Genomic DNA, 15222 nt, shown 5'->3' on the forward strand with positions numbered 1-15222 from the left:
TGCAGGCTTTGCAGACGCTGCATTAAGCTGACAAGCTGGGTCACGACTCCAGGAGACAGGTTAACTGCACAGACAAATATTTCTAGGATAAACCACAGGCAGTGACGCCGCGCTAAGAGCGGCCCTCTCTTTTCGAGGTGTCAAGGGCTGTATTTTGCAGCCTGCTTCTTTGGGAAGACCCTTCACTGTCCCCCAGCCTGGCTTTGCCCCCCACCGCAGGACTCGGAAGGGGCAGTGAGGTATTTATCGAGCCCAGGCTGTGAGCTACACGTTTCTTCCTGCTGTTGCAGGCTCCACATTATTGTCCTCACTGGGCAGGGATATTTTTGAGCCAACAGCAGTTTCATCTACACTAATTTTGGGATCTGCCTCCACCCAAGGAAAAGGTAACAGCGGCTGGGAGATGAATTTTGCCTCAGGCTGACAGAATGACTACAGCAAGAGGCATGATTTTAACAGTGTGGCTACGGATTTGAGATCACAGGACGTGCCGGAGCTATGAGCTCCTTCACCCACGGTCTGAGCCAGAGCACGAGCTGGCCACACGGACAACCTTTCCCATGGCAGGGCTAATCCCACCGACAAACACCCCTTCTCCCCACGTTCATGTTATGCTTCCAGAAGAAAGGCAGTATTTTTTCTCACTGAAAGCAGATGCCCACGAGGCCTGCTCTTCCCCTCTATGAGGAGATACAGCAGTAATCCGGCATGTCTCCAGGCAAGGAATAAGCCCACTGATGTGGGGCTAGAGGTCACCTCAAGACTAACCACATCATAAGACCTCCTGCCACACAGTGAGAGGAAAAAAGGGGGGAAGAAACCAAAAAGGGCCCACAAGCAGCCCCAGGAGAAGCCTGCAGTTAAGGTGAAGGAAAAAAATTACAGTGCCTTTCAGAGCAGCCATGGGCCTGACTCTGCTCCTGCTTGAAACTAAAACATGTTTTGGATGGCTCTAGCTCATCTGCTGTTCTACAGGCTCCCTCGGAGCCAGCACAGAGGCACGCGGCCACAGCCGCCATTCACCCAAACCCAGCTGGGACCTGGGAAATCCAGCACCGCGGCCCCCGAGCCGGCGAGGGCAAGCACCGAGCACGGCCAGCCACGGCAGGACGATTCCACTGTGGCACAGCCCTGCCCTGGCAGCACGTGGGAATGTCCGGCAGCGTCACTGCTTTTGCCTCTTCTCAAACTGACTCGAGAACAAAGCCAAGCACCTAGGGACTTCATCCAGACTTTGCTGGAGGAAGTCAAAGCTGCTGCAGTGCAATGGATTTTGATTGTGTTGCCTTTATATACTTGCAAAAGTGGTTTTTTTTCTGGCCTTTGCTGCCTCTTTTCTTCCCCTCTCTCCCTGGCTGCTTCAGGTACCTGGAGCAACAATTCTCCCATTTCATCAGAAGCAGAACAGCACTTTTGGTGCAAGACCAGCTCCAGTGGGAAACAAGTAGCAGACCAAGACAGGAGTCTCTGACAACTCTGCCTCCCAGGGGCATCTGGAAAAGGGAGGATAAAGATGCAGCCTAAGGTGCACTCTTTATTGAAAGCATTAGCTGGATATTACGTATTTCTAAAGATAAGCTGCTAAACCCCCAGCAAAGCTGGTTATGGATCCACTTACAGCAGCATTTATGGCTCAAGTATCATAAAATACCTTCCTGTCTCATAAGAAATTAAAACTCACAAGTTGAAGGCAATTCTTTTCCCAAATCTGAACACCGTGCACAGATCTGGTCAGGTTTTGCAATCTCCCTTCTCTGACCCCACAAGTTTTTGCTGCTGACAAGGGAAACATTTTTCCTTTGTGCACCGTGGCCATAGCAATCACTGGCCCATGCACAGAGAAGCACGAGTTACAAAACACGGCACACATCAGTACAGTCCAGCCTCTACAGATGGGACTAAATTGCACCATTTCAGTTCGGGTGCTACTTCACATCCCGTCAGTGGAAGAGCCATGTTGGAGCCAAATGTGGACACGGAAGCATCTGGCAAACAGCTCCCACAGCAGAGGACTGTTGTAGTCATGAAGCAGGACTTTGCTCAAGATGCTGAGTACGCTTCGAGCTCCCTGAGCCCCAGCCAAGCAGACAGGAGCACCCGTTTCCATTTCTGATGATAGCACAGTTGACTGCACAACCCCAAGTAACGTGTCCAAAAGAGCATCCCAGATCCTGAAAGGTGAGCCAGGCACAGAGAACCAGCTCCCTGCTCGGCACCTGGGCTCAGCTCCTCAGTGTAAACTGAGAACACCAGTTTTTGCTACCACACCACCAAGCTGGCATGAACTCCCAGCACTCCTCCCTTTCTGGGGAATTTTGAAAGGTTACAGGCTCGCCCTCCTGTCCAACTTCACAACAGCATGACTAAGACAGAAAGTGAATCTAAGATATAGAATACACAGTCCAAGAAACTACAATAGATAAACACAGAGCTGGATGCGAGCCTAAAGCCTGGAAAGAAAGCGGAGTGCAAGGACAAAGCCCTGGGGACTGGGATAAACAGGTGGCTGGGGAAATTTCACACCTCCTAGCAAAAATCTCCCTGTGCCCTGCTGCTTGCCAGAAGACTTCCAGACCAGAAAGGGATTTTAAACAAAGAAAGGGTAGAAATGGAGACAACGTGGCCACTCTTCAGTTCCAAGCACTAGGAGAAGGGGGATCTTGCTTTTCACTAGCACTAAAGTCCATGACACAGACTGTCCAAGCATCTGTCTCGCAGGCTGGACAACTTCAAATCCCTCTCTCCCCTCTCAGGAGGGCTTCCCGCCCTTCCCTCTTTGTTCTTCTCACACACAGCAAGTTTGCTTTGAAGGAGCCAAGATTATTGCGCTGCGGATCACAGCAGAGGCAGCTACTGTAAGATTAACATTCCTGGCTCATAGCAAGAGACAGAAGCAGGGCAAGCGTTCGCTTTCAAGCATCACAAGCTGTCCCTCATGACAGCAGAGCTGCAGCTCACCACGATCAGAAAAAACCTGAGGAATTCCTCATTCCCCCCCAAGCACTTAAGAGATTGAGGGGTTTGAACTTCAGGACTATGCCTTCACCTAAAATAGAAACGTTTATTAGCACAGGTAGAGAAGGATGAGGGAAAAGAGGCGGGATACAACACATGAGTATCCAAGGCTGTAACTTCACAGTTACTCCGCAAAGCCCTCGCTCTCTGCGCTGTTTTTTTAACTCATTTCTGAGCCGCCAGCAGGTCCCACCGCCCGGCCCCTGCTGAGGGGAGTCACGGCCGGGCAGGGGTCCCCCCCCAGGCCAAGCCAAGGCAGGCTGAGCTGGGCCAAGCCAAGCCGGGCCCCCCGGGGGCCTCAGGGCCGGGGCGCCGCTGGGGCTGCGCGGAGGCGCCGGTCCCGCCCGGCCTCTTTCAGCAGCGCCGAGGCCGGCGGGGCCCAGCGCAACAGGCCGCTGGCTGCGACCCCCGCCCGGGGGGGCCCTGCCCGCCGCGGGGCCGGGCCGATGCGCTGGGCTGGGGACCCGGCCCGGCCGCCCCCCGAGACCCCGCGGCTGAGGGACAGCGCGGCCTCCCCCGGCAGCCCCCCCGCCAGGCCCCGCGCAGCCCCTTCCACAGGCCCCTCCGAGCGCCCCGCTCCCCTCAGCCCCCCCTTCTCCTCCGAGCCCCCTCGCTCCCCTCCGAGCCCCCCCCTCCCCGCACCTGGCCGGTCGCCGCTGGCCCGTGGCTGCGCGGAAGCGTTGCCCCTCGTGCGGCCGCAGCACTCCGCCCCCCGCCCGCCCCGCGGAACGTGGCGGTGGCCCCGCTCGGCGCGCGGCGGCCGGCACTACTTCCTCTTAAAGGGGCCGCTCGCCCGCCGGCTCCGGGGGGACGGGCCGCACCGGCGGGGCCCAGGCCCGCAGCCAGGGAGACGACTATTTCCTTTTATTTTTCTTTTTATTCTCCTTATTTCCTTTAAAGTCCCTTTATTATTTCGTTTTTCTCCTTTATTATTTCCTTTTACCCCATATCCCTTTTACCCCACCCGCCCATTTATTTTTTTGTTTCCTTTTACCCTCCCCCCCGCCCATTTACTTCCTTTTATCCCCTCCCCCCTTATTTCCAACCTTAAGCCCCCCACTACCGCTACCGTGCTCCCCTCGCACACTGTGATGCCAGCCCAGAGGAAGAGACAGAACAGCTCGTTCCTGTCCTTCACTTTCCAGACATCTCAACACCATTAAAAACTTCCGAGTGCTTAAATTTTAGCCCCAGCTGCGACCCAAACCAACAGCTCATGCAGCTTTAACCGAGATCGCCTGAATATCCCCCCCACCCCGTAACGTTTTATCTAGTGCAAACTCCTTGCCCCGGTGCCTTCCAGAGGCGCGCTAAAACGTGCCAGCCTGCCCGGTTCTTCGCCGTGCGGAGCCATCCCAGTGTTGGTGCCTATAAAAGTACCAAGGTGGTTTAAAACAGGAGATGAAGAACAGCATCACTGCTGTCTCCCTCACTGCAGGGTCCTTTTCTGCTCGTGTCCTTCGTGCCGTAGCGCTGCTGCCGCTGACCGCGGGCATGCGATCACCCCCCGATACGCACAGTGGGGAGAGCACAGTGGCAGGATTCATGGTCCCCAGCTGATAACCCCCACACACACCCCCGGCAGCGGCGTGAGAAAGGACTTCTTACCTCCTCTGCAGCTTCTGGAAGGAGCTTCTCGTACCTCCCCTAAAGACACGAGCAGTCAGGACTGTGGTAAATCCACGTCATGTTTCCAGGTCCATACAAACTGGAAGGGACTGACTATTCACAAAGCCAAAAATATAACTTTGTTTTGAAAGTTTATTGGATCATCTTGACACAAAATCATTACAGCAGCTTGTGGTATGTTGTTTTCTTTTTTGTTGTTGTTGTTTTAAGGGAATGTTGATAGCAAATAAATTTGCGAATGTAACACATCATACAATTTCAAAATTCTAGAATCACCGCACAGGATTCTGTAAGAGAAGACTCTACATGCTAAAGTGACAGTTTTCATCCATGAATTAAAAAAAAAAAGGAACACTAATTGAGGAACATTATCCTTTAAGACAATTTTAATATGTTCAGTTTCTAATACACAAACTGGCTGACCAAGGGAGGCTGACCAATACCAAATCCTACCGCTCCACCCGTGGTGAAGCTTGCTGCAAACCAATTCCCACAGCGCACAAGTGCGGTCACTTATGAAGCTGGTCCTAGAGATGACATCAGAGCAGAGCCTTTGCAAAAATACCTTAACATGGGAAGAGTGTAAAGAGCACAACACACGCTTAAAGTACAGGACGTTCACCCAAAGGAGAAGATCAACGCTTTATCCTGTCTCTGCGTGAGGTTTTAGCTCCACTCTGGAGCACTGCTGACGCCCGTCGGAGCAGCGACAGCGCTGGAGAAGAACAGACCAACCCGACTCCTCCCTGGGGACCCTTCTGGTACCAGCAACTGGCAGGTCTTGACCTGTGCCTCAAAGCAAAACCGTTCAAGTGTGTTCTCAGCTTGCCAGGTATGGAACAGAAAGTAAAAGAACTGGGGGGAAGAAAAAAAAGAAAAGGAAAAAAAAAAGCAAGCAAGAGATCTTGGAGGACATCAGCTAAGCATCTCTGTAAAGGACACAATGACATCCCTTTCCAGTCAGCGATTCCACCGGATTCCACTAGTGCAGAACGGGCTTTGCTTGGTAGACCCTCCCCTTCTTCCCTCTAAAGCAACCTGCTCGCTACAGATGCAGGGCTGCAGCCCCCCGCCACCCCCTCCCTCCTGCCACCCCCCAGGGCGAGCTCTGCCGCAGGGACCCGGTTCCACTTGGGCTGCTCAACCTGCAGCCACCGCTGCCAGGGCAGGGCCACGGACACGAGGAGGAGGACGACGGAGCCAGCACCACACCTCCGACTTCACAGCACAGAGGGAGGGAGCAGGGCTGCTGCAAACTGGTGTGAGCACAAGGGATTACACACGTGGGCACTCTAAGCTGGTAGTGGTCAACCTCTGCTGGTGAGCAAAATGATAACAGAAGCAGGAACAGACCCCTTTGGATTTCCAGTTTCTTGCTACACCCTAACTTTTCAGGAATGTGAAATTGAAGTGGACTCATAAAACACATCAGCAGAGACTGCTCAAAGGGGAGAGGCATGAGAGACTCCATTTGCAGGGGTGGTCGACAGGAGCAGAGAACCACACAGTAACACTTCCAGCCTGTTTCATGCGTTCGCTCTACTCATTCAGCTGTCACTAAATGAAGGTTAAGGCTCAAGGCAACTACTATAAACAGAAACTCCAACATCTCAGTTCTCACAGGGCTCATTTGGATTAGCTCAAGGAGATGGAGGATGTTTATATGCTGATCAAAATAGATCTTGAGATAATAATAATAATAATAAATCATATTAAAAAAAAAAGAGGCCTTCAGGTCCAGCACCAGCCTCTGCTAGAAATATACATCAACTACAGCAGCCCTGAAGACATATTCCATGGCTAAGGATCAAGTCAACCTTCCCTGGCAAGAAGCACAAGCAACAGACTCTGTGCTACTGTCGATAAAATTCTGCTTAGTCCACCGTCCCACGCAGATGGCGAGGTTTATGGGATCTCCATGAGCTGCTGAATAAATAGCGCCCCTCCCTCCCTCCCTCCTCCAGTCATGTCACCAGGATCTCTTTGGGCTAGAAAGGGTTAACACCACAGTTTGTAAAAAGTTTTGAAATAAAAAGGTAACATACAGCCTTAAAATGTCTAAACTGCCAACAATGGTGGAGTTAACTGAAAAGCACGTGCCCCAGGATAGTACATGCGTACGAGGGAGAAACTTAACACTTGGGTCTGCTCATCTTTACACATTAGGTGTGTTTCTTGTAGTTGGAATATTTTGTAAGGAATATTCAGCACTTGGACAATGTCTCTTTCATCTCATCCAACAAGTTGCTAAGCAGGGTGGAATCATTACATTTCCCATCTATGGATACAGAGTTCTCTCCCTTGGAAAGAAAAAAAAAAAAAAAAAAAAGAAATCCATTAGTCTCTTCTAAGCAGGGACAATTTTACTCCCAGACAAGTTCAGGGATTGGAAACAGGCGGTGGAGCCTGCACAGGAGCGAAGCAGGCTCTGCCGAGAGGTCACTCTGGGGAAGCCACCAGTGCTGCTGCTACCCACCCAGTATGCACTGGGCAACAGAAAGCCCATAGCAAGGTACAAGCTGTGTAGTAGCACAGCGAAAACTGCTAGATGGGCCGGGTGAATTCAGCTGCCCATGGTGCCCCTGGGTGACTTAGACAGGAATACTTCCCTCTTTCTGTTAAGACAGAAAGTGCTGCAGATTTACCTTCTTTCAGGTCAGAGTGTTACAATGCTCTCACCTTTTTTACCAGTAGGCAGACGTGATGGCCTTGGATAGAACGACTGTACATTGATGCACACGAATCAACGCGTTCCACAACTATGAAGAAAGAAGGAGTTTTCACTTAGTGGGCCTGGTTTTAATGTAAGGTTTGCTTCCTGTGAAGAGGAACCACTGCTTTGCCTGGCCTCAAGGAAGAGAAGCTTCTACTGAGTGAGGGGAGGAGGAAGTCGGGGTCAGGATGATGTATGTGCCTGGCTCCTATCTGGGACATTTTGCAATAATGGAGGTTAGTCATTCGTCTTTTAAGCAAGCTGCAAAGGTTTTGTGGCAAAAATGCTGATCAGAATGTAATCTCTTCCCCAGAAATACTTTCAGTGAGACACCATCTAACGCACACACCAGAGCATGATGAAACAGCCATTTGTTTTGCTTCATCCAGTACCTCTGTTTTAATAAGTCCAAACTTGAACAGCTCAGGCTCTCCCTTACTGAAACAAAGCACTGGGAAAAGAGGGAGGCTGAAGCACTGAAGATCTAACACACCCTCCAGAGAACAGTCGCAGCCCTAGCCATAAGCAAGCTGCTCTCATGATACCTGCCTCATGCCTCACTGGACCGGAAGAAAGCCACAGGGACAGAGGGAGAACTCATTTTGAAGAACACCACATGCTCTGAGAATACCAGCATATTACAAAACTGGAAAAAACTCCTCTCCCAAATTTATTTGATCTGGGTATCACCTGCTTCTGTCATCGCTGAGGCCACAGAGCATTGCACTTGCCAAGCACAGCAGAAATTTTAGAATATGGAATTTTGCAGAAGGCTCTGGATCGAGGAAGACTCACCTGAAAAATGATGATGAAAACAGATCTTTGCCAGTAGATGTTGGAAAGAAATGCTAATTCCGTCTATTTTAATAGAACTCATGTGCAGATCTCCAGACTCTAGGAGCTTGGCAAAAGCATCACTGCAAAACAGGAAGGAAAATAAACACTCATACTAGAAATTCAAGGGAAATCTGCTACATTAGCCCCATGCAGACCTTGAAACATCTCAGGATGCAGAAGTCTAAGTACTACCAAGCTCTAGGAAAATGGGTTTACAGCAAATATAGGAAGCACACTCCACTGGAGTACCCTACGACCTCAACCAGAGCTACTTCCACACAACCTCCACCAGCCTACATACAGGGCGTATAGCTTCTTCTCCAGAATCACTTGAAATAAGTTGATGGACATATTTTAACAGTCAAACGTTACACAAGATAACTGAACCATAACCAAAGCAATCACAAGCAGCCAAAATCAAAAGCATGCTGCATATCTTGCAGAGACGGCCTGCAGCCAAAGCTCAGCTTCACATGGGTGGCAAAAGCACCGATGTTGTGCTCCCTAGATGGCACTTACCTATAGCAAGGCGTCGTGATCAAGTATGAAGCGCAACTGAAGTGCAATTTGAAATCTAGTTTTTCATGGGTTGAACCTTCATCATTCTGCAACAGGTCAAAGGAAAGGAGATGAATGGGAGCCCTGAGGCAGCAAGAGGAGGCACCACCCCCACCTACCAAACAGGCACCAATGAAGAGCTTTAGGGCTCGATTCCCTTTGATGTACCCTGGCTGGGCCTGAAGAATCAGCCCCGAACAGCCATCACGCTACAACATCAGGCCACTTAAGAGAAAAGATTTGGGCAGCCATGCTGATACGTACACCTAGAGCAGGTAAGGGACACAACCGGAGGGACTGAGCTGCATTTTTCGTTGCACTCTGCTGAAAAATACTGAGCAGACTGAATTTAAACTAACACCTAGAGATGTGCCTTTACAGTTCACTATTTCCCAAGGAAAATAATAACCTTGTATCTCCCAGATTTCTTAGGTACTGAAAATAGAACTAGTATACTATTTTGAAGAAACCCTTAAAATAAGAGAGAATGGCTGACTCAGAAGTAGCCACAACTGTCTCCATTTACTTCCTTCAAGCTGTTCACACAGCTCCTTCATTAGTAATTTTACTGAAATAAGATCAGAAACCCCTATAGTCTTATACAGGCAAATAGTTTTAATTAAACAATGCCTTCAGCTAACCTTACTCTTGTTCTGGATTTCCATCCTTATTAACTGTATCTAATTCTTATCACTGTTTTCCCAGCCTTGTATCAGGTAGCAGTGTCCAACTGATCTTTGGATAACTGAGATCAAAACGAACAGCCTCTGGGTTGCATCTCTCACTAGTTGGTTGACCTCCTCTCCCCAGCAGATGCACCACTGCGGTGATTTTCTAGCTGACAATGTGGCATATGTTTCAGGCTGCATTGCTCACACACTGCCAGGAATGACAATTTAGGACATGCTTATGCAGTATTCTAGACACTCTTTGCACAAGATGTCATGTAAAAATACTTCTCACGTCACAGAATGGGCTGGTGCAGCAAAGATGAAATGATGCCTTCAAAAAAGCTCTAAAGCAGTGCTTTCCACCCAAGTCAAGCTCCCTTACGCGGTTCTCCAAAGGAAGCAGAAACAGAGTTTAAAGCTGCACTTACTTTGACTATAAAGGACAGTGTTCCTTTTAACTTCTGAGCCATAACAATACTCTGAAGTGTAAACACAAACTGGGCTTCATTAGAGATTCCTAGCATGAAGAGAGGAGAGGGAGAAGTCAGGTCAGAAAATGGTTTCCATACGCAACTAATGGTTAGAATAAACTGATCAGTAGCAGCTAAGCTTGAAACTTTCCATGTAGTTGGAAGAGAGTTATATGCACAGTTCCTGTTGTGAATTAACAGTGTTACAGCACTTAGCTCTCAGGTCTCTGAAAAGCAGCAGTGATAGCTGGCATTTGGTAGAGGTTATTGAGTGAGCAAGCGCCTGGGCAAAGTATGTGACAGTGGCAATAAATTTAAACTGTTTGTTCAACTGGAAAAATATACAGCTTTCCAAGTAGTTTTCAGACTAATTCAAATTCCATTTCTGTGTTTTTCTTTTACTATACAAGTCTGTGTCAAGAACTGCCTTATACAGAACAACAACAAAAAAAAGACCCACTGCTTTTTGTGGGGGATCAAAATGCACCCTGAAGCCACTAAATACCAGAAGACTTCTGTGAGCTGTTTCAGTATTCAAATTAACTCTTTGGCAAAGGAAGTGAAATTCAAAGAAGTTCAGCGATTTGACTGTACTATTGTACTATGTATGAAGTCATTATCCTCCATCTCTGTGTCTAATATTTCTTAAGGGCTCAGCTCCCCATCCAAATAAGCACATACTTATCACAAACCTTCACTGCACATGGCTTCTGCCGTTAAAACAGTGGAACAATAGCTCGAGAATAAATCCAGAGTGGATGCTAATGGTCCACAAACCTATAACTTTGTTTCGTTTAAATATCATAGCAAACTCCTCATGAATTTTGGATTCCTGTCGTTGGCCATGGTAGCACGTTCAAAGGTGTGCCAGCCTGCAGTCACCTGAAAAAGGAACTCGGACATGCAGACTCCCAGCCCTACGTTACTGGCTTTGCTCTTGCTGTACAGAACCACCTGTGCTTATAGCCATACTGTAAGAAGGCTTATCCTCTCCAGGGAATTGTGTGAAAGCCCAGGCAGAAGGACATGTCTTTCTGGAAAACAGCAAGGAGCAAAAAGTTCAAAGAATTCTTTCCACAGGAGGGCAGTGCAGGACTAGACATACTCCAAGAACCCTGTGCAAAGCTGCGCATACCAGGGGGTAGCTGGAAGGGTACAGGTATCCCATCATGTACTGATGATCCTTCTGGTCGGAGCATTTTAGTGTTGAGAGAGTCCAGGACATTTAATTCCATGCTCTTAAGGAAGCTAGTGCTTTTGTTTTCAAAGATAACAGAGACAGTAACTTGACTATCGTTCTGGAGGTTTCCTTGAATATCGTATGTCTGCAAACAAAGAAAAAAAAATACACATCACAGGAAAGTCTCAGGAACTTCAAACAGCAGACCCCCAGAACAGAACACAGCATCAGAAAAACGCAAGCTTTAAAAGGAAAGTAATTCGGTACAACTGCAGGACAAAGAAAAGCAGGGTGATGATCAGCTCCACAGTAATGCTAAGCAGTGGGAAAATCAACAGCTTAAAAACTTGTTAAGCGGGACATCCAGAGGAATGCAAGTGGAACTTTGTTATATTCCTCCTTCCTGGGATTTAAACAGTTCTTCTATTAAGTGTTGTCTACTTCAAGTCACTATACTATCCCCAGGGTATCCCCTCTTTTCTTAGAGAACACAAAACCAGAAGAGACATCTGGATTTGAATGTCAAAAAACTCACCGTTTTAATGTATGAATTTTCAGCAAGGAGGCGGTAACTGGACATAGGCTGAAAGACAAGAAAGTCACAGTATAATGAGTTTCTCTGAAAAGAGTTGACGTTCTCCTTCCTCCCAGAAGGGTTTAGCTCCTGCCTTTTCTCCAAGGCAAGGGCTGTCAGTGCACAGCTACTCACTGGTAGTGGTTCATCATCTAGTGTTCCATTCTGCACAGACTCTGTCGTCTCCTCCTCACTGTGATGACTCTTCTTTTTGGATTTCTTTTTATCCTTTGATTTCTCTTCTTTCTCCTTCTTGTGCTTTTTCTTCTTATGTTTGGAGGATTTCTAACAAGAACAAGAAACAACAAACCCTTAAAGAAACCCTGTATTTGCAGCCATTACATCATGACCTCTCTACCAATCTTTCAACTCTGGACTCTCCCTCTGTGCAGCCTTCTGGCCTGAACCAAGTTTCCCTCTGCTGCAGGAACCTGAAACAGTTCCCATTCCTTAAACCCCAACCATCATTCTGTGCTGAGTCCCAGTAAACCCTTGCTCCCCACTCGGGTGACACCACCTTAACCCAAAGCAGCCCGGGATCAGCGGAAAGACAAATTTCTTCAGCTGTTTGGAAGCTCAGCTTTAAAACTGCTTCCCGAGCCTTGGCTCAAAGAACAACCAAACCTCTTCCTATGAAGGTCCTCCTCATGATAACATTCCACTGCTGCCTATTTGCAGGTGGTCACTATACCGAACAGGATGCTGGTTGTGATTCCTGTGTGCTTCTTTTTAAGGAATACGAGACACAAGGAGAATATGGCTAAGGGTAGCAGCAACTTAAACCACTTACCTTCCCTTCATCCTCCTCCTCCTCCTCTCGCTCCTCCCTTTCTTCCTTTTTCACCTCTTGAGGTTCAGCCCCAACAGCAGCACCTGCTTCAGGCTCACTCTGAGCAGATTAAAAGAAGAATTATGACAGTAATTGAATGCAGCTGAAACAACTGAATCCCACACCAAAAGAGATCTTAAGATGACACTCCGCCTCACACCAACTCTTATTTCAGAAATTGCATTAGACTAACATGGCAACAAACCTTCCATCTCATGCCTCTGAAACCCAGAAAATATGATCACCTGAGGACAAGACTCAAAATACTTCCTCCAAGGAATCCATCCCTTTATATTCCCTGTCTCTTCCTCTGAAGTCTCCCATCAAAATTCATGAAACTCCTTCAGACTGTGTCTCTCATGTCTATTAATATTGCTAGTGTCTAGCTCACACTAGGAAATAAAACCATACAACAATATTAAACTCCACCAATAATATTAAAATCCACCAAGCCTGTAGCTGCATCTATATTTCTATCCATTGATCTGCACAGCAGAATGAGCTTGAAACCTCCCACTACAGTGTCTGTAAACTGGGGAGATAAAATGTCATTGCTTCATAGCAATAAGTGGAGGAGACAAAGCCTATCTTCCCATCCCTCCTGCAGCATGACAAAGCACTCTGATCACAGCTAAGATGCAATCATCTGAAAAAGTTTCCTGCGATGTGCTAAGATGTCTACCTGTGGCTGGGTAGTGGAAGCAGGTGGTGGAGCAGTGGAGAGCCAGAAATCCAAGTCTTCCTCCTGAATTTCAAGAGAAAACAACCAATTATCTTTGTTTTGATAGCATTTAAAAAGAAATCAATTAAACCCTTAAGTTTTCATGGAAATGCACTGCTCCAGAATGCTTATATGCAGATGCTGCAAGACATTTAGGAGCATATAGTTTGGGAAGCTTAACTTTAGCCTTCAAGCACACTTCCAAATCTGGACACAGCTGACAGTAACTGCAAAGTACCCTGCGTATCACAGTATCTACAGGCATTCAAAGCATCATCACAGCACACTGGCTGTATCTTAGGGGAAAAGTGCATCTCTGCAGAGTGGTTAACAAGAAGGATACTTCAAGTCTTCAGAGTAACTGACAACTAACATCAGGTTTTGTAACCGGAAGATTCTTAAGTACATGGGGGACAGGATGTAGAACAGAAGTGAGTTCCAGGTATCTTGCTAAAGAGTTCCCCATTTTAAGGGCAGACAAAATATCAATAAACTCAGCTTCCACATTAGATCTGGAGGCTCTGCTGTGTAGGCTGCAGTAAGCTGAATTCTGCTATCTTATGAGGCTAAGTAAATGTTATTTTTATTAACATAAATCTTTAAATATCTGCTCTTACTGTTGTAAAAATTTAAGGAAATAAAGGTTGAAAACATCCAGCTGTTTGAATTGTCAAATGTGACTGTTCCCAAGCAACAAACAACACAAGAACAAACATGGCCCATAACAGCAGTTTCTAAAATAATGCAAGCCTTGGAGAATTACCTGTTTTTCTTCTTCCTCCTCTACTACCTTTTTCTCTTTCTCTTTCTTCTTTCCTTTCTCTCTCTCTTTCTCTTTGTGTTTCTTTTCCTTCTTTTTGGGTTTTTTGCACTTCTTCTCTACTAGGGGAGCTTCTGAGTCTGGTGACTTCTGGGTCTCAACATTTCTGTGCCTCTGCACTGGCAGCTTCTCACTGTCTGCTAAGGGTCTTAAAAATAAAGAGACCATTACCCTTCTGCAAACAGTCTCCCTCAGCTCAGATTATCTACTGGAGGACCAAGACAAAGTATGCTTTGTTTTTAAAGAGTTTGGCTCCAAAAGTCTTAAATCAGCACATGCTTCTGTACCTGAAGTTTATTTATGTAACTGCAGACACTGCCCTGCAGATTAGAAGTTAACAGAAACAATCTGAAAGTGACTTAAGAGCCAAGCTCTTGCTGACACCTAATCACTCTTAGAAGTGATAACTACAGACCTGCAGGCTGAGTAAAACCTACAGAACATACCCCACTTCCAAAGAAACCACTCCCAAAGAGCAAAGACATGAAACAGTGGGAAGCATTTGCAACAGTGCGGGAATTCCAGCAGTGGAATGATAGCGTGGCTCAAACAGCCCTTGAAGGGGGTGGGTTTTGTTACTGATGAACAGATCACTCCAACTGAAGTGCTTATTTTAAGCAATAAACTGTTTCATTTTGGAAGTTTATGCTATGAATCTGTACTCTACCATTACATTCAAAAATGTGTTTTATTATGGGTACCTATTTCTCTAAAGCATGGGTAGTTCAGATTTACACTGTATCCGAAATCCATTACTTGGGGAAAAAAAACTCACCAGACATTTCTGCATGCTTGTCAAACACTGTCCAGAAATCAGTAAGAAGTTCACCAATTGCCTCCTTTGCTATTTCTACAGCTTTTACTTGATATTAATTTTTATGTTTGAGCAGCAAGCACCGGTTTAGGAAAATTTCTAAAGGTCTCGCCCACCTTAATTATTTTGCTTATATTGCATGAAGAACCCACCCCAATTAATTTTATTAATTTGAAACACGCACTCTAAGGGCAGCATGGACCCTGTCTGTTTGAACAGTGAACAGATCTCATCTTTAAGCTATTTCACATATACCTGTACAGGAAAAGGGACTGGTGCTGAAAGTCAGTGGGGAAATAAAACCCACACAAATCTGAGAGTCAATGATTTCAGTAGTTTCACCACCCTTCAAGTATTCATGCTGTCCGCTGGTGTCAACCAACCTGACAGA

General features: G+C 47.0%; 1 protein-coding gene across 1 annotated transcript in view; it reads right to left on the reverse strand.

Annotated features, from left to right (window-relative positions):
- Positions 1–4756: 4756 nt before the first annotated feature.
- Positions 4757–15222, reverse strand: part of AP3D1 (adaptor related protein complex 3 subunit delta 1) — a 46870-nt gene continuing 36404 nt past the window's right edge. The window contains exons 22-32 of the mRNA XM_080383180.1: positions 13961–14165; positions 13159–13221; positions 12438–12536; positions 11783–11932; positions 11609–11656; positions 11029–11218; positions 9852–9940; positions 8714–8799; positions 8153–8274; positions 7324–7403; positions 4757–6944 (exon numbers count right to left, since the gene is read on the reverse strand). Coding sequence (XP_080239306.1) covers positions 6849–6944; positions 7324–7403; positions 8153–8274; positions 8714–8799; positions 9852–9940; positions 11029–11218; positions 11609–11656; positions 11783–11932; positions 12438–12536; positions 13159–13221; positions 13961–14165 — 1228 coding nt within the window. The 3' untranslated portion in view covers positions 4757–6848. The remainder of the gene's footprint in view (positions 6945–7323; positions 7404–8152; positions 8275–8713; positions 8800–9851; positions 9941–11028; positions 11219–11608; positions 11657–11782; positions 11933–12437; positions 12537–13158; positions 13222–13960; positions 14166–15222) is intronic.

Source organism: Falco punctatus, assembly GCF_963210335.1.
Source record: "Falco punctatus genome assembly, chromosome: 4".
Taxonomy (NCBI): Eukaryota; Metazoa; Chordata; class Aves; order Falconiformes; family Falconidae; genus Falco; species Falco punctatus.